The 20,223-nt window shown below is 33.8% G+C and overlaps 1 protein-coding gene across 5 annotated transcripts in view; it reads left to right on the top strand.

Annotated features, from left to right (window-relative positions):
• RNF13 (ring finger protein 13) overlaps positions 1 to 20,223 on the top strand; it is a 137,862-nt gene that overhangs the window by 48,142 nt on the left and 69,497 nt on the right. For all 5 annotated transcript variants that reach the window (XM_016156467.2, XM_016156464.2, XM_036219781.1 and 2 more), the window contains one exon: positions 9,352 to 9,477. In XM_016156467.2, the coding sequence (XP_016011953.1) occupies positions 9,352 to 9,477 (126 nt within the window). The remainder of the gene's footprint in view (positions 1 to 9,351; positions 9,478 to 20,223) is intronic.

Here is a 20,223-nt window from a genome sequence, read left to right as displayed (position 1 = left end):
TGGAGAAAAGAAACATTTGAGTAAGCTCTGGGTTTGACTGATTGCATCATCATTTAGGAGCTGAGGATTCTTAGGTATGTTATTTTCTTTGAAGCTTAAGTTTCTTCTTCTCTAAGACAGGGATGAACTCCCTGAGTTGTGATCCTCTGTTGTGAATATAAAGATATCTTTATTTTAGGGCTTCAGTTGTGAACTTCAACAGCAGCAACTAACGTGAAACACCAGTGGTTTGTAAATCACATTGCAGACTTTCACAGAATCTAATGAAAGAAGCCAGGTAGTAGGAGAAAATAGGAGGCTATAAGAAAAGGGAAAAAGGGTAAACTAGAATGCTAATAATTTTAACAAGCATGTGCGGACTTTTGACATAGAAGTGGATGTTAGCACAGTGCCATATATTTGATCCTCTTTACCCACTTTACCCTCCATCTACCCCTCCTATACTTGACCCCCTTTAACTATCTACCCCTCCTCCCTCACCCCCTACCCTCTGGTAACCACTAGTCTATAGTCCCTGTTAATGAGTCACTGGTTTTCCTGTTCATTTGTTCCTTTTAGGTTTATTTCTCACATATAAGTGATATAATGTGATTTTCAACTTTTTTTGTCCAGCTTATTTCACTTATCATGATTATCTTAAGGTCCATCCATGTTGTCTCAAATGGCAGTATTTCATCTCTTCTTATGGCTGAGTAATATTCCATTGTATATATGTACCACAGCTTCTTTAGCCAATCATCTATCCTAGGACACATCGTTTGCTTCCATGTCATGGCCACTGTGAATAATGCTTCTATGAACATCGGTGTGCAAATATCTTTTCGGATATGGGTTTTCAAGTCTTTTTTTTTTTTTTTTAATTATTTATGCCTACAGCACCTGGTCTTCCTACGTGGTCTCCTATCCAAGTACTAACCGACCCTGCTTATCTTCCAAGATCATACATTGGGCTTGTTCAGGATAGCATGGCCGTAGACCATGGACTGTGGCTCCACTGGGGCATGAACCCAGGACCTCTGCGTGTAAAGCAGATGTGCTGACCGCTACACCAGAGAACCATGTCTGGGTTTTCGAGTCTTTGGGGTAAATACCTAGTAGAGAGGTTGCTGGATCATATGGTAGATCAATTTTTAGTTTTTGGAGGAACCTCCGTACTATTTTCCATAGTGGCTGTACTAATTTGCAGTCCCACCAGCAGTGTATGAAGGTTCCTTTTTGCGCACAACTTTTACAACACTTGTTATTACTTGTCCTGTTCATTATAGCTACTCTAACAGGTGTGAGATGGTATCTCATTGTGGTTTTGATTTGCATTTCCCTAATAGCTAGCGATGTTGAGCATATATTCATATAGTTGTTGGCCATTTGTATGTCCTCTATGGAGAAATATATGTTCAGGTTCTCTGCCCATTTTTGATTTGATCATTTGTTTTTTGTTATTGAGTCGTATGAGTTCTTTATATATTTTGGATCTTAGGCACTTATTGGAGATGTTGCTTGCAAATATATTTTCCCATTCAGATAGTTGTTTCTTTACCTTTTTGACGATTTATTTGCTGAGCAGAAGTTTTTGAGTTTGCTGTAGTCCCATTCATTTATTTTAGCTTTTACTTCCCTTGATTTTGAAGTCAAATTCATAAAATCCTCTTTAAATTCAAGGTCTTTGAGTTTAGTTAATATGTTTTCTTTGTGTATTTTATTGTTTCAGATCTTATATTCAGGTCCTTAATCCATTTTGAGTTAATTTTGGTGTGTGGTGATAGGCAACAGTCTAGTTTCATTCTTTTGCAGGTGGCTTTCCAGTTTTCCCAGCACCATTTATTGAAGAGGTTTTCCTTCCTCCACTGTATATTTTTGGCGTTTTTGTCGAAAATTATTTGTCCATTTAAATATGGGTTTACAACTGGACTCTCGATTCTGTTCCACCTCTGGTCCATGTGTCTGCTTTGCTGCCAATACCATGCCAGTTTGATTATTGTTGCTTTGTAGTATAATTTGAAGTTGGGCAGAGTGACGCCTCCAGCCTTGTTCTTTTTTCTCAGGATTGCTTTGGCAATTCGGGGTCTTCTGTGCTTCCATACAAATCTGATGATTTTTTGTTTTATTTCTTTAAAAAATGCCGATGGGATTTTGATGAGGATTGCATTGAACCTGTATAATGCTGTATGGTCATTTTAACTATGTTGATTCTTCCAACTCAATAACGTAGAATATTTTTCCATTTCTTTGTATATTCTTTGATTTCTTTTAATAGGGTCTTATAGTTTTCATGATAAGAGTTTCTTCATGTTTCATTAGATTTAGTCTCAGGTATTTTATTCTTTTTGTTACAAAAGGAATTATTCTTGCCACTTTTTGGTAGGTTTTTGATGATTGTTTCAATTTCCATACTGCTGATCAGTCCAGTTCTTGATTCAGTCTAGGAAGGTTGTAGTCTTCTAAGGACTGGTCCATTTCTTCTAGGTTACGAAATTTGGTATTATATACTTTTTCACAGTGTTCTTGTATGATCCTTTGTATTTCTGCGGTGTGTGTTGCAATTTCCCCCTCTTCATCCCTGATTTTGTTTGTGTCCTTTCTCTTTTTCCTTAGTGAGTCTAGCCAAGGGCGTGTCAATTTTCTTGACCTTTTCGAAGAACCAGCTCTGCTGCATTTATTTTTTTTTTTTATTGCTTTTCGTTTTCGGTGTCATTTATTTCTTCTCTAATTTTGATGATTTCTTTCTTTCTGACTTTCGGCTTCATTTGTTCTTCCTTTTCTAGTTTTTTAAGATGAAGTGCTTGGTTGTTTGTTTGGGCTTGTTCCTGTTTTTGAAGATAGGCCTGCAATGATATGAACTTTCCTCTTATGACTGCTTTTACCATGTCCCAACAGTTGTGATATGCTGTTATCTTTCGTTTCTATGTCTCTTGATTTCTCTTTTTATTTCTTCTCTGACTCGGTTATTCTTCAGTAGCATGTTGTTTAATCTCCATGTATTTGTGGTTCTTCCTGATTTCTTTGTGCATTTGTTCTCTAGTATCAAAGCATTATGATCAGAGAATATGGTTGGTATGATTTCAACCCTCTTACATTTGTTCAGGCTATTTCTGTGTCCTGGTATGTGGTTGATTCTTGAGAATGTTCCATGTGCACTAGAGAAGAATGTATAAGCAGCTGTTTTGAGATGGAAGTCTTGGTATATGTCAATGATGTTCAGTTGGTCTAATGTGTCATTTAAGGATGTGATTTCCTTATTGATTTTCTGTTTGGATGATCTGTCCATATCTGACAGTGGGGTATTTATGTCCCCTACTATGATAGTGTTTTGGTCTATTTCTCCCTTTAGTTCTATTAGTAATTGCTTTACACTACTATGATAGTGTTTTGGTCTATTTCTCCCTTTAGTTCTATTAGTAATTGTTTCGGGGCTCCCTGATTGGGAGATTGGATCGCAGATATTAATAAGTGTTATATCTTCTTGGTGTATGATTCCCTTTATCATTATGAAGTGTCCCTTAGTATCTTTCTTCACCTTTTTGATTTTGAAGTCTGTTTTGTCCAATATTAGTACCACTACTCCCATTTTTCTCTGAATGCCATTTGCTTGAATTATCATTTTCCACCCTTTCACTTTGAGTCTATATTTATTTTTGAACTGAGATGTGTCTCCTAGAGGCAGCATATGTTCCAGTTTTGTTTTTTGATTTAATTTGCAACTCCGTTCCTTTTTATTGGTTGGTTCAGTCCATTTACATTTAGGGTGATAATTGCAATATGAGGTCTTCTTATAGTCATTTTATCTTTTGCTTTCTGGTAGCTCAGTGTTTCCTTTGCTTCCTTGTCCTTGTGTTTCTATTTTCTTTGATTTGGTTGGCTTTGTGGGTTTTGCCTCTGGTTCTTCTTGTTCTTTGTTACATATTTCAGTTCTAAATCTGGTGTGTGGTTACCATTACAAATATGAAAAAGATAGTTTTATACACACACACACACACACACACACACACACATATGCAGTCATCAGTTTTCTTCTGTGTGTGCCTTATCTCCTTTCCCCTTTACGAATTTGGATCTTTTAATCATCCCCTTTTCAGTCATTGTTATCTCAACTTGTCCCTATGTATGCTGAACATTCATTACTATCTTGGCTATAGCAATTCTCTTCTTATTATTTAAGCTTATAATGCCCTGCTCTTAGTAAGGGTTGCACTTCTCTGCTTCCTTTTCCCTAATAGTCACTTTACTCCAAATTATGTATTTTTTGTTTGTTTTAGTTGAGCTGACATCTTTCAGTATTTCCTATAGTGCAGGCCTCGTAGAGAATTCCCTCAATTTTTATATGTCTGGAAAGGTCTTAATTTTTCCTTATCTAAAGGAGAGCTTAGCTGGATACATTATTCTAGGCTGGTAATGCCTTTCACTTAATAGTTTAAATATTTGATTCCGTTCCTTTCTAGCTTGTAAGGTCTGTGCTGAGAAGTCCAATGATAATCTAATAGGTTTTCCTGTATCCATTACCATTTTCTTCTCCCTGGCTGCCCTGAGAATTCTGTCTTTTTTGTTGATTTTTGTTAATTTTAATGGAGTGTGTCTTGGAGATGACCTTTTTGGGTAGAGGTAATTGGGTATTTTGTTGATGTTTTGAATTCCAAGCTCCGGCTCATTGCTTAGATTTGGGAAATTCTTGTCAACTATTTGTCTGAAAATGCTTTCTAGTCCCTGTTCCTTTTCCTCGCCTTCGATAATACCCATTATTCTTATATTTCCTCTCCTGATGGTATCAGCTAGTTTTTGTATTTCTCTTTCATTATTTTTCATTTTTGGTTTCTGTCTTCTTTCTGATTTATTTCTAGATTTCTGTCTTCGATATCACTGATCCTTTCCTTTATTTGGTCGACTCTATTTCCTAAGCTTGATATTTCGTTTTTAAACTCTTGCAGTGTGCTTTTCATCTCCAGAAGTTCTGTTTGATTCTTTTGGAGGGTTTCAGTCTCCTTGCTCTGCTCATCTAGGTGTTTTTTCAGTTCTTGAAATTGTTAATATGACTCGTTTTGGAACTCGTGGAGATTTTTCAGAAGTACCATCCTGAATTCTTTATCATTTAAATTGCATATTTCTATGTAACCTTGCTTTCTGCATAGTTTTTCTTCCTGAGGTGCTTTATCACCTTGATTGTTCATGGGTTTAATGGACTGTTTCTCCACCTGGGAATTAATGGAAGTGTATTCTGTTGTTTTCCCTAAAGAAGATTTATTATATAAAGGTCTCTCCTAAGCCTGTTTCAAAGAAGGCACTTTTCTTTTTTTTCTCCAGTAGGTGGCGTCAAACCTCTTGAATCCCTGCTTTATATAAACCCTTAATAATGACTTTTTAATTTTCTTATAGATATTTTATCATGCTCACTACTCTCAGTTTCAGTTCCTGTCAGTGTCAGGGACAGTCTAGGCAGCGTTTGCTCAGATTCCCCTGGGGGAGGATCCCTTTGGGTTGGGGGATGAGAACCTGGGCTCAGCCTCGGCTTTGCAACCGGGCCTGCAAAAATTAACTGCAATTTCTCTGTGGGTCCGTCCAACTTCTCTGCTCTCTGCCCTGATGACTGGGCCCTGCTGCCAGCTGCGTATAAGTCCCGGCTCCTCCAAGCAGCGCTGATCAGGGAAGTCGCCACATCTTCACCGGCTCCTCCTCCTCCTGCAAGGAGCTCTGGTGGCTGCGAGAGGCAGCTTTCTTTATTTCTCCGAGTCCACCACCAGACACCCAGGGTTCTGACCTGTGGTAGCTCTTATGCGCAGATCCCACGCTCAGATGTGCTCATGTGTAGTTTGGCTGTTTTTTGTTGAGTTTTAGATGTTCAGCTTGTTGTTGTTTCAAGGGGAGAGATCTGGGGACGTCTCTCACTCCGCCTTGTTTACAAAATCTTTAATCAGATTTTGAAATCAGCTTTAATTGCCTTTTGAACTAACTTTTTGGCCTGCTCATTTCTGTAAATATGCATTCCTCTTCTTGTTGCCCATTTTGTTCTTCATCTAGTCTCTCTTGTGAAGGCTGCATAGCATAGCATAGGGAGTCAGACTTCCTCGGATTTCATGTGTGCTATGTGTAATTTTGGGCTAGTTACCTTTTTTGACTTAGATGATAGCAATGGTAGTTATCTCTCATGGGGTTATTGCAAGGTTAAACTGAATTAGAACATGTAAAGGGTACAGTGCTTGACATAGTGCTGAGTGCCATGGTCCCAGCAATTATTAACCACTTGCTGTTATTGCAGTTGTTAATTACTAGTTCATAACTTTAGATATTCACTAATATAACAACTTATGACTTCTCCCCCTTTCTTCCTGTTTTTATTTTTATACTCTTATGAAGGGAAAGATGTACTGCTGTCTTGCTATTAGCATTTTGTTGCCATTATCATTGCATATACTCTTCTTAATTTTGCTCATGTATCGTTTGCCATTCAGTGCAAGCTGAAGGGAAGGAAAGTGTAAGGCCATTTTCAGCCTGAAGCAATCTTTTAAACAAAACCACTTTATTAAATAATATATATCTTTATGAGTTTACTAATTAGTATAATTTATCAACAAAAGTAATTTTTCCTGAAACATTGAAATTCTGAATACTTTCTGCAGCATTAAAGCAAAATTTTATTTAGTATGATTTTTATGTTTAGCTTATTCGAATATTCTAGGTGAAAAATAATAACCAAACCTCTTTGGAAAACTTCTTGGTAGTATTTACTAAAGCTCGATACTCTATGATCCAGCTTAATATCCTATGTTTCTTTTTCTGTATACATACTTAACAAATGTGTACATGTGTTCATGAAAAGATTTGTACTAGAATGCTTATAGTAGCACTGTTTTAATAGCCCTTACCTAGAAATTACCCAGATGTTCATCAACTGTAGAATAAATTCTAGCATATTCACACAATGTAATACTATATAGAAACAAAAATGAAAGATCTGCCTAGTATATCGCAACAGGATGGTTGCTCAGCAGTGGGGTTTGACTCTCACAAATACAGTATTGAGAGAAAGAAGTCTAAGAGCACTTACTATAATGTCTGGTTCTGTTTATGTCAAGTGTAAAATTAGGCAAAACTAATCTAAGCTGTTAGAAGTTCATGTAGTTGGGGAGTAGTGACTGGCAGGGAGGGTGAAGGGACCTTCCGAAGTGCTATTAATGTTCTGTTTCCTGATACAGCTGTGTTCAGTTTGTGAGAACTTATGAAGCTGAAAATTTTATTTTGTGCATTTTGCTTTATGAATAGTCATAAAAGCTTTTTAAGAAATCAACATATTTATATATTGTAAACCTACTGCATTATACATTTGATGATAATTGAGGTGCTAGTCTGTATGCATCATTTTTGTCCAGCATCCTTGTTTAATCATCAGAAAATTACGACAGCAAAGGGGAAGAAAGGTGGGCATCAGTTTCTGAGTCTCCTAGGCATTGGGCTTCCTATATATTGGCATAAAGTGCCTCTGTTAGAAGATAGAGACGAAGAGGGTTTTGATCACAGAGCAAGCATCCTTTTAATAAGAAGGGATTAGCCCTGGAGGGTGACTTGGTTTAAGGCAGCACCTCTTGGCTACTCCTATTTAAGACTCCAGACGCTTCTGCCAAATTAATTGGCAAAGCCCATTAAGCAACCTCATAGACTTTGTGGATGATGAAACAAAGTAAATTTGCACTTAGGCTTAAGCGACTCATATCTAAGGGAAGAATAGAAATCAAATCAGTAAGCTATTTTAGCAAGTTATTATTTTTAGCATAGTCCAAAGGAAAGATAACATTTAATAATCTAAGACTTCTTTTTTAAAGACTCTAGTCTATTTTTCATTATGCAAAAATATTGTTTTTTGGACTTTTAGCTTATTGCATATATTTTTATATATTTTAAGTTTAAAAATAATAACATGTTTGTCGTAACACATTCAACAATACAGAAATGATGAAAAGCAAAATCTTTGTAAAGTCGTACTTGTAGACCCTTTTTGTGTCTGTGTATACCATAAATGTATTGATTCTATCAATAATTATCCATTTTAACATCTGAAATTGAGATGTGTCTTTCAATTTATGTCCACCAGGTGGCGGTAATGATAAAGCTATCCTCACCAGGACATGGGAAATTTGGCCATAGCTTGTTCATGTTGTCTTCACTTCAGTGGAGTAATATGCCTTATCGATTGAGTTTAGTTCCTGTTATAAATGTATTGAAAATAACTGTAGTATGTTATTTGTCATTAAAGCAAAAAGTGTGTGTGTGCAGACAGGTGCTGAAAAGGCAGCAAGGTGTAAATTTAACGAGTCAAGTAAATGTTCATTGTTGGAATGATAACCACAGTTCTATTCTCTGCAAAGTAAAACCAAACACTTTATAGAATTAAGAAGAGAAACTATTCTGTGAGTAAGTAAAGGTGTGCTGCATTTTATTCCTGATATATGTGCAAAACATTTCCTGCTTAGTACAACTTAAGGCAGGGGAAACTGCCACATCTTGTGTGACCAGTAGACTGTACAGACTATTATTGAGGCCCTGTGTCATAGCTTTGATTGCTCGTTCTTCTTACAAATGAATTTAATAATTATGATCATCGTTTTCTGTGTTTATTCAGTGTCTTACATCTGTTGAGATAGTTATTTGGTTTTTCTATTTTAATCAATTAATGTTATATTTTATATTGATTTATATTCTGATATCAAACTATCCTATGTTTCTGGGAAAGCAACTTGCTGTTTTCTTTTTAAATTAATAATTATCTTGTGGACGTTTTTTCAATGTTGTATATATAGATTTACCTCATTCTTTTTAATGGCTCCATTATTTTTCTATCATATAAATATACTATTCTTTTTTAAATGGCTGCCTTATTGGTGTGCATGGGTTCAAATTTTTGCTATTAAAAACAATGTAGCAGAGAACATCTTTCTATGTAAACCTTTCTTTACTCAGACTAGTATTTCTATAGAATAAATCCTAGGAATTTCGTGCATTTTTATTGTTTGATAACAAATTTTAAAATTTATTTGAAGTAAATATTTGCTTGGTTAAGAAATGTCAGTCATTAACTATACCAACATGCTAACAGTGGTTGTCTTTGGGATGATGGATTTAGGTGTGATTTTTTATTTGTAACTTTAATAATAAAAACAGAACCTAACTTAAAAAAACTAAATGCTTATGAAACCAGATACTACTTTAGAAACTTCGGGGTTGTTGGAGGGTAGGAACTGGTGAGTTGCCAGATAGTTCATCTAGCAGAATCAAAACATATGAAGTAAGTTCAAAAGATGTTTATAGAAGAATGTTGAATTTATTTTTTGGCTTTAACAGAGAAAAAACTTACTACCTATTCTTTTTCAGGGTTTCCTGATTAACTCAAAACCAGAGAATGCTTGTGAACCCATAGTGCCTCCACCACTAAAAGACAATTCATCTGGCACTTTCATCGTGTTAATTAGAAGACTTGATTGTAATTTTGATATAAAGGTAAAGTTTGCTTTTTAAATTTTTTTGCTCTTGTTTGTTTAGTTAGTAACTTAAATATTCCCTTGTTTCAGAGAAGATTTGTTTCCACAATTCATTCAGATTAAAAAAATTAAAGGTGCGAGGACAAAAGGAAAATGAGGAGATGGCGAAGGCAAAAAATACAGGAGCAGGTTTACTTAACTCTTACTCATTTACTACAGAATTTATTCTCAACTTTTAGCAGCCAGTACAAAGAGGAAGACACGATCAGTTTCATGATTCACAATTTTAGTAAGATTGACGACAAACAAATTGACTAGATTATAAATAATTACTGTTTGTCCTAAGAATTTCCAAATGATTATGCATCTTTGAACTGTGATTGAATAGTGGAGTCTTGCTTGATTTAAGTTAACTTTTAGTTTTATGCCTTCACCTTTTCTGTTTTAGTACTACACCTATACCTATATCTATGTTGACATTGGGATTTCGCTATTTTAATAAGCTGACCTTGTCACCTGTATAAATTTTGTTTCCCTGGAGTGGGTTAAGCTGACATGCAGGCAGTAAACACAGTTTTGGCTATAGGACCTCCCTCACTATCATTAGTGCTATTCTAAAGGTGTGTTTTTTTGATACTTTTAATACTGTCTTTACAAATCTGTTTTTGGATTGCCCTTGGTAGAAGAGCCTCATTGAGGCCTGTATCAAATAAGCCTTTATGTTACTTTTACTTTACTACCTGAGACCTGAGTGTCTTATAGTGTCTTGCATGTATCTTAGAGAATAGATACAGGATGTTATTTCACATATTCCGTAGCATCAAGAAAAGGCTGCCATGACTCCTGCTGTGCCTACATTTTGTCTCTGTTTCTCTCGTTTCATGAAAAAAATGATACATCAATGATAAACTTATTAAAGGAATAAAATAATAACTATAAAGGGATCTGAAAATGTAGAGCACTTTGTAAATAACAGATACTGTTACTATTGTGCATAAATTCCAAATCTGAACTCTCAATAACCTTTAAATGGGAAGTAAATTAGAACTTGAAGTCCCAAGCAGTAGATTTCCTTCTCTTCAGTTATGTTGTTTATAGTAGTTTGAATTTAAACCGTTTTAAAATTTGATCTAAAACTAAGCTATAATTACAGATCATTGCAACAAAAATGAAATATTATTGTAATATTTTATTTCTGGCCTCTAAGAGATTAAAAATAAACTAAATCTGCTGATTCCAAGGTTTATTGCTCTATAATTCTATATAATTTTTGGCTCAGTTCAGTCTTTAGTAACTGGAAACCAAAATATCTTTTTAGAAAATTTTAAATATTTTTCTAACATTTTTAGGTGGGAATGGGAGGTGGTTCACTGCAGAATTTAGGGAAATACTGTCATTGAGTATTTTTGAGGGTGAAAACACAACTCAGGAATGAATAAGTAGGCGTGTTAGTCCTTCTATCCCTATAATGGGTCTTTGAGTCTGAGTACTTCTAATGGAGTTTTATGATTCGCTCCATCTTATCTCTTTTCACTTCCTGCCTTGAGTTTTATGCTGCAGCCATACTGCCTACTTGAAGTCTCTCACCTTGGCTCTGCCATGGTGACTACACCTTTGTGCCTTTATATTTACTATTTTCCCTTTTCAAGATCTCTGTCCAAGACTACCTTTAGCACCTGTATTTCTGACTGTTTATCATTTAAGTGCCAGTTGAGGATATTAACTCTTCTGGAAACCTTACTTTTTTTTCTACTCTCTCTGACAGAACAAATCATTCCAGCTTAATGTACCACCTTTTCACTCTGTAAATCCTTGCTTATTGCTCTATCACATTATTTTTTTCACTTATATGTGAGTGCACTATGTTTAGAGTGTATGTTTTAATTATATTAATATATCATTTGTATCATAGTGTATAGTAGAAGAACAATAAAGATTTTGTTAAACTATTGTATAGTAGTAAGCCTTCTACTTATGTGTATGATGCAGTCTTTAAAAATATGTACATATAAAAAAATATAAAAACATTTCCATTGAAGAATCTCATTTTAGAAAGGAAAATTATCTCTCCTATTATCTCTCCTATTATCTGTCACTAGGTAGACATAGCCTTAATGGGTAAAGTTCTAGTCCATTGTATATGTTCTTTAACTTTATTTTTCCTTCATAAATAAATGAGTATATTATATTTATTTAAGGCCAAAGATTCCTTACTCATGTTATTCCTAATGATTTCTGTCTTTGTCTCAGCTGTATTAAATTTATGCGACATCAGTTTACAGGGGAGACCTTGATTTTAATCAAGGTCTGGGAACAGGCTGCACATATTTAAATCCCATCTTTATAATTTATCAGCAGTGTGATCTTTGGCAAGTTATTCTACCTCTGTGTGCCTCAATTTCTTTATCTGTAAAATAGGAATTATAATGTTCCCTACATCATAGGATTTTTATGAGGATCTAATGAAATAATCATCATTAAATGCTTATTAAACTGTTCCTTGCACACTGTAAGTAAGCAGTAGATATTAGCCATTGATGTTTTATACTTTTTTACCATTGGTGTAAAATCGAATAAGGCTGATTGATGATGGCAAAGATGCTGACTGTATTAGGCTAAGTTCCATAATCTGCTGTCTATGAGCCAAAGAACCAGGAAAAGCCAGTGATATTCACTTTGAGTCTAAAGACCTGACAACCAGAGGAGCTGATGGGGGGTAAGTCTTAGAGTCCTAAGACCCAAGAATTATAACTTAGCTATTACTCTAGCTCATCTAAAGAGAAATTGGGAATTTGCCCTCCCTTCACCTTCTGTTTGATTTGGGCCCTCAGTGAGTTGGATGGTGCCTACCCGCATTGGTGACAGATGAACTTCCTTATTCAGTCTCTTCCAGAAACCTCCTCACAGACACCCCAGCATAATGTTATACCAGCTTTCTGTGTATTTCTTTTCCCAGTCCAGTTGACCTACAAAATTAACTGTTACTTTTCAGAAACTAAATTACTGGCTTATAAGTCAAATTGTGATATAGTTTCTCAGTGTCAATTGATGTGGAAAATTTCTAATTTGGCTTATAATGGACAGTTTAATTTATATCAGTATGTAAGAGTAAAATATAAGTTTCATAAATACACAGTAAGAATCATGGATCACTTATCAAAGTAGTATGAATTGATAAGGATAAATTTATCACAGTTACTAAAAAAAACAACTGGAATCTCATCCCAGAAAGAATTTCCCTTCTAAGTGTGGTTGCCTATGGATAGGCTATTAGCTTTATTAACTATAACCTTCAGATCAGAAATCTATGCTTGTATTTTTCTGGGCATCCAAATTGATAATATATAATATTTTATTAGGTATGTATGGAACCTAATTATTTATAATGTATGTATAGTACTTCTTTTCTGAATTGCAAATAAATAGGTCTTTGTAGATAATAAATAGTGGTCCATTTATGTATAGCCACAATTTTGTATGAATGCATTGACTTAAGAAAATAGAAAAATAACTCATTTCCTTATCCCGATGTAGCAAACTGGGACTGAATACTGAGAATAATTCAGCACTATACAGAATACTGCAGTTGATAGTAGGTACAAGGTTATTTTTTCCCCATGCTTCCTATCTAAAGTGATACCTGAATTATCTCAGACAAATGAGAATTGGCTTTATCTTACAGAGCTTTCCTTGGAGAAAGGAACTCTTTCCATTATAGAGAATAAAATAAAAGAATAAAATAAAATAAAATTTTATCAAGGTATGTTAAATGATTATTGATGTATTATGTATTTCAGGGTTACTTTTTATAAATTCTTTAGATTTGTTTTGGAAGATTGATATTGTAGTGTAATTAAAGAAACCTAGATGTCTTTTATTTCTTCTGTAAAAGTAAATGAAGAAGTGAAAGTTATGTGCTCCAATGAAGGAAATGGCAGATTTTCTATATAAAAACTATCCCAAGTATTTTGTGACTCAGAGATAGCCAAATAAGACAGCAGACATGCAATTAATTAGTTGTTAGAGGATAGGAAATTGCATTGTTTGTAACATTCTAAAATTTAAAAAAAGCATTGTTTTATTATTATTTTTTTTTATCTTTGCTTGAGAGAAATACATTTGAGCTTTTTAATTTATCTTGCCCTGGAAAGATGCAGCAGACCACATATTCAGAAGCAGTATTTGGATATATAGAATGTCCAGAAGTCCAGGAAGAACTATTGATCAAATGCTAGCTGTTATTCTAAAAACAATCATTTTACTCACACTGACAAAAACTGTATCCTCTGAAAAATACAGCTCTTAGAGGAAAAGCAAAAAGTTATTTTACCTTTGTACAGCGCTGTTCTTTCTGTGACAAAATATAATTGTTTGGAAATATTAGTTTTTGGTGAGTATTTGAAGTTAAAAAACATTGCTGGCACTTTGATAAATAAGGCTATATTAAATCTTTTAATTAGAAAATGGCTTTTTAACATTCTGAGGCAGAGTTCTCAGAAGATTTGTATTGGCATTTAAGTGGGAAATATGCCATTAAAAACTATGAAAATAACTGGTTATTTTAAGAACATTAAAATAATCACTTAAAATAGAACTTTCTAGAACTGTACAGATTCTGTTTATAAGCAGTTAAAGATTCGTTATCAGAAATCTACCTATTGTCATTACTGTCCAAGGTATTTTCACTATATGGTTTTAATGCAAAGTAAACAATTTCTTTGAATAATCAATTAACTTTACTATAACTGAACTCTAGGGAAGCTTGGTAAACAGAGATGGTGCAATGCACTTACTTCTGAATTTTATTATCATCTTATACTCTAATAATTATTTTTCAAAAATCTGCCTGCCTGCAAAGCCATGTAGGGCGGTTATCAAGGGCTTAGATATTATTTCCTCCACTTTTTTTTTTTTTTTTTTGGTGGGGGGCATGGATAGAAGTTGCATTTGGATTGTAGATGATAAAGAATATGTTGGTACTCCTTTTCTGTTGGAATGTGACTTACACAAAACTTAGTTTGGGTACAAACCCCTGCTTTACCTGACTTCTGCCTCTCTCTCAAGTAACACCTGTATTTTGCCTGTCTTCTCACCTCAACCTTCAAGAATTTACAAGACCCCATATAAGCTGTGCAGTCTTATACCCTCTGTCTTGGTTTCTCTTATCTCTTTTATCTGCAATATCCTCCCTCTGCTTGTGTGTCTGGGGGAAATCTAACTTTATTTTAGGTCTAAGATAAAGTATCATCTTTTGTCTGAAGCCTTTCCTGATTTTTCTTCAAGGCAGAATAGATCACTTATTCTTTTATGTAGTACTTATTTAATCCCATGCCAGTCTCTGTGAGGGAGAAGATAATGTTTTAGGTTATATAGTTCTAGTACCTGATATGTTGTATAGTACTTGGTAGTTTATATAACTGAGTAAATATGTGCTGAATGAAACGAATATTAGAAAACTCTAAGGGCTTACAATTAAATTTAACTGGATGAGGGAATTAACAGTATTATCAGAACCTTCTATTGGCTTCATGTTCATTTCACTCAGTGCTCTTGGTATTTCTAAATCTATTCATTTGTCCCACAAACATTTTTCTCTAGTTCCAAATGTTTTATGAAAATGAAGAGATTTCCATAAACTTTTTGGATTATTTAGATCATAAAGTCATCATAATAAAGAATAAAAATATACATTTTTGCAACGTTTCGTTTTCTTACAAAGTAGTCCTCCAGTTTTCCTTACTAGGATTGCCTTTCGTTATCCCCTCTCAGGCCTCCAGGCTCGTATATTATATTGTATTTTTAGAACTGCACTTTGATTTCAGTAGTAGTAAGCAAGTAGATATGACCTGGATTAGAAATTAAACTCTGCAAATTATTTTAAAGTCATTTAATGTTATTATATAATTTTTCCTACTCTTTTTATATATTCCTACAAAGTAATTTATATCATTTGTTATTAATCTACTTCAGAATCATGTTTAAAAGATTCCCGTAAAGGAATGTGTCTAAGGATACTTGTTTCTACCCATCTATGGTTCAGACAACTTTGTGCTGCTAGTTGTTTACTCATTTGTTCCTTTTTTATACCATTTAGTTGATAATTAGATTCCTTTATACACAAATTTATTCAATATTAAAGCAACAAAGCAAAATTTTCTTTTATCAGGAAAGTAATATTCAATGAAAGAAAAAAGTTGAATAGTAAATTACATGTACTTTAACCTAATAAAGCGATGTCATTCTAGTAACTTTATCCTCATCTCTCTCCCCCATACATTGTTTTGCTTTAAAATCAAGATCTTCAGACATCTCAGATAAACGATAAATGGTGAATGTCTAGTTAAGGAGGTAAAATAGAATCTAAAGAAAGAGAAAGATGGCTTATGTCATTGAATAGCTATTATGAGAGAAATGTCATTAAAGCCTAGTACTGTCTTCTATGGAGTAGCCCTTCTCAACATGTCCTGTAGTGATCCTAAAATAATGTGCAGGAAAGAATGCTGTTGGAATAGGATTTAATCTTGGCCGGATTGCTTGCCTCAGTTCTGGATCTTATTTCAACAATTGATTATTCCTTACTAAAACATTGCCAGGAATTTTTGTCCTGTAGATGGAATGAACAGTTTTTACATTCGCATCCGAATTCTCTACTGTCACCATTCTCATCTGCATTGCTTTGATCACCTAGGTTGAAAGAAAGGATAGTTTACCCAGGCTGATGACTGAGTTACTATTGCTTTGTGTTGGAAATTCTGAAAGAAAAGATAGTCAGTTTTCCAGATAATTTTTCAGTTGGCATATGGAAAGATTTGGAAGCAACGTTAGATTGCATTTTCTGCAGAAGATCTAGTGGGTCTCATAGAGGTTGTGTACTAAAGCAAAGCTCCAGTAGTCTTAGGTGGCTAGAACTGCGTAAACCCAGTATACAACCACGATAGTCAGAAGAGGCCAGGCTCTAAAACCACCCAGTATCTTACGTTATGCTGTGTTTTCTTTTCGTTTTGACTTTTTACCTTTGTATGTTTTGAAATAACATACACAGAAAAAGTATTCAAAAATGTATGTACATTTAAATTAGAGTAAAATGAGTATCTGAGTACTCACTACTCAACTTAAGAGAGACCCGTTACTTATGTTAATTAAGGTTGTTAATTACTCCAACCAGACCTAATTAAAGATTTTATTAGGCAAATTCTTCATCTTTTAGATTTTATTCATATACAAATCATATTGTTAGTATTAATATCTGACCTTTATGAGGCAGCTTCCAAGTCAGAATATTTTTATAATAATTTCCAATGTTTTAATAAAGTGATGTTAAATGTACCATGAAGTGATTGCTTATTAAAGCTGGACATTTTCTGTCTTATTTTTGAAAAAGCTTATGATGGGAAAGATTCTCTGCTGAGGTCAGAGCAAACCCCAGCAGTACAGTGCATTTCCTGTTTCTTTACTGTAGATTCTTTTTGCTCCATAATATTTTCTTTTTCTCTCTCTTGATTCTAGCCTAGAAAACTCATTTTTGATTTTAACTGCTTTGGAGTAGAGCTTATGTTTTATGCAATTCTGCGTACTGAGCTTTCAGTGCTTAGAACACAAAAATGAATAGAAAGTGAAGGGAAGAATATAATCAGAGATCTGTCACTGGGTGGCACTGAGCATCAAAATTCTCATTGTAATTGCTCCGTCATTATTTTTCAAGTTCAGTATGAGTCTTTGTAATTATTTGGAAATTCCTGGAAGGCTGTTAGAAAGTTCAGAGAGTTATCCTTTCTGTTGTACAAAAAGTTCCTCCAACAACCTTTATTTACAGTGGTAAGTGGGTTGAAACGAAGTTTCTGCTGTGTTAGGATGAGAAATAATTAAGGCTTGGTTGGATATGAATCCTATCTGTATCCAAAAAATATGAACTTAATTCAGATCCTTCATTTTAATATGCACGTTAATATACATAGATAGAGAAAATTATATGACACCTTGTTAAACTTAAATTGCAGTTCTGAAAATCAAATATTTAGACAGCGTTTAACTAATGTAGTTTATTCTAACTGGTATAATTCATTGCAAAGTAAAAGTTTTATTTTTAAATGACTTCAAACTAGCATGTAGCAGAAATAGCTGCATCTAAAGGTTTATTTGGGCTTTCTTAATGTCACTGAGAAAAAAAGATATTATTTTCGTTTTAATCTGTAGTACTAATCATGTGCCAGATATAGTATTAAAACTTCATTGGAAACAGCCACATTCAGAGGCCTGTGAGCTAACGACTGATTTTGTGATGGTGTGTTATAGAATATTATTGTTGCAGTGAGTAGAAAAGCACAAATCTCTTTGCTTGCAGTCAACCCACAGAACATTAAGAATTAACTGTTTCAAACTTTTTTGACTAACACCCACAGTAAGAAACTGATTTTTACTCATGCCCTAGTACATAGAAAACAAATAGCCTATAATAGTTTCCTGAAGCAGTGCTTTTCTATACTAATACTCTGCTATATGAATTTTTTTAAAGTTCCAAAGATTCTGGCTTATGTTTTCGGCTATACTTGTAACAAATAAATATAGCTTTGCATACAAACAGATTTTGTCAGTCCTACCAAAATTTTTTCTAATGAAACAAATTCAACTTATCTCTAAGTCTAAATAAACATATATGGTTGTAAATGCCATTTGCGAAAAGATTTGTGCTTTTAGAATCTAACTAAAATAAGAGAAAGAAACATGCTTTTATAATGTCACAAGCTTCAGCACTAAAACCATATACTTTTCTTAATAGTTTTTTGTTTTTGTTTTTTTTTTGGAACTATTATGTACTTAATTTTTTTCTTTTTCTTTTTTTTTTTAAATATTAGGATCTGAGGTTTACTTCTCTGTTTCTCTGCTAAGGGTGGAGTGAGGCTGGAGTGATTACTAGTAGTTTACTAGTAATAAGTACAGAGAGAGGAAGTTATATTTGACACTTAACATTAAGGAGAAAAATCAGCTAAGGTCTAGTGAAGCATGTTCATGTTCTCCAAGTCACTGGGAAAGGTCATTTTACATTTGGTGCCTTTTACTTAAGAGAGCTGGAGAAATGCAAAATATTTTAGTAAAATTTTTATCCACAATGACTGAAGTAAAATTTCCGCATCTTTTTTAGGGGGAATTAACCAATAGTTATAAGGAAATTTTATTTTTTGTGGCATATAGGTTGCTGGGTAGGGCTGGGTACACAGTTACCTTAGTTGTGATTTAGTTTGATTAAACAAGTATGTGAGAGAGATTCATCTAGGTTTGAGATATACACAAATAAACAAGATAGTTTCTTTTCTTAAGGAACATAAAGCCTGGCATTTAAACTGCTCTACATGTTATTTTATTAGATCTCTGTTTTTTCAAGGTGGTAATAGACTTAGTCTTCTGGTAACTAATGTTTTTACCAAAAAGCATGAAAAATGACTTTTTGTTAGTTTTTAAGGTAATACTTTATAAATCATCACAGATTTAATTTTCTAGTATTATAATTTCCATTTATGTTTAAGTGAAGCAGGATTTTGCTTTTATCTTTTTGTGAAATGGTAAAATTAGTTCACATTTGTTATTAATGCACTGAGGCAGTTAAAAATTATTCTATTTAATTATATGATGTTGACTTGATTAAAAAGTATCAGGTTGTCAAAATACCCAGATAGGTATTAAAAAATAATTCCCTCAAGATAAGACTTTGTGTTTTATATAACAAAGATGAAGACATAGAAATCCTGTTGAAATTACCATTGTTAGTAATTCTCAAGCTATTTTAAAATAGCTCATTTTTAATGTCTTATGACTTTCTTTTTCCCACAGAAACATTCTCCTACATGTCCACAAAATACAGCTACCACAATTAGGACTTTTTTTTTTAGCATTTTATTTCATGTATACAGTACATTGGTTAAACATTTATATAGTTTATGAAACCATTCCCCTGATTATCTTATCTTTCCGCTGGCTCTACACATAGCCATTACTTTACTGCTGACTGCATTCCCTATGCTGTGCTCCCCACTCCCATGACAATCTATCAACTACTAATTTGTACATCTTTAACTCTTCACTGCTTTCTCCCAGCCCCACTCCTGTGGCTATTACCAGATCTACACTTAGGATATTTAATATTGGTTAATAGTAAATCTAAATAACATAGGGTATCTCGTGTGTGTGCGTGTGTGTATTTTTTAAATAGTATATTCTATCGAATAATAGAGTACATGTTTCAATTTCTTAATTGTACTCAAAATAGCCCATATAGCTGTTTTGTTTTTAACCATTTCATAATCTAATCATGGATCACACATTGAATTAGTTGTTTTGTCTCCTTTAATCTGTAACAGATCCTTTCTCCCACTTCTTTGTTTCGGTTAGATCATTTTTTATGCTTTATCTTCAGATTCACTGATCTTTTCTTTTATACTGTGTAATCTTCTGTTAAGCCCATCCAGTGAACTTTTCATTTCAGATATAGTATATTTCTTCTCTAGACATTTCATTTAAATCTTTTAAAATATTTGTTTGTGCATGCTTATGTTATCTGTGTGTATGTGTATCTCTATTTCTCTCAGTGTTATATTCATGTTTTCTTTAAAATCTTTGAACATAATTTATAATTGTATATAATTTATTTTTCTCCTGGTTATGAATCACACTGTCTTCCTTCTTTGCCTGCCTGTCTAGTAATTTTTGCTTGGATGCTGGCTGTTATGTTACATTGTTGAGTGTATGGGTTTTGCTGTCTTTCTTTAAAGAG

Source organism: Rousettus aegyptiacus, unplaced genomic scaffold (genome assembly GCF_014176215.1).
Source record: "Rousettus aegyptiacus isolate mRouAeg1 unplaced genomic scaffold, mRouAeg1.p scaffold_m13_p_4, whole genome shotgun sequence".
Taxonomy (NCBI): Eukaryota; Metazoa; Chordata; class Mammalia; order Chiroptera; family Pteropodidae; genus Rousettus; species Rousettus aegyptiacus.
The sequence above is the reverse complement of the archived record's forward strand: the minus strand, read 5'-3'. Positions and strand labels throughout refer to the sequence as shown.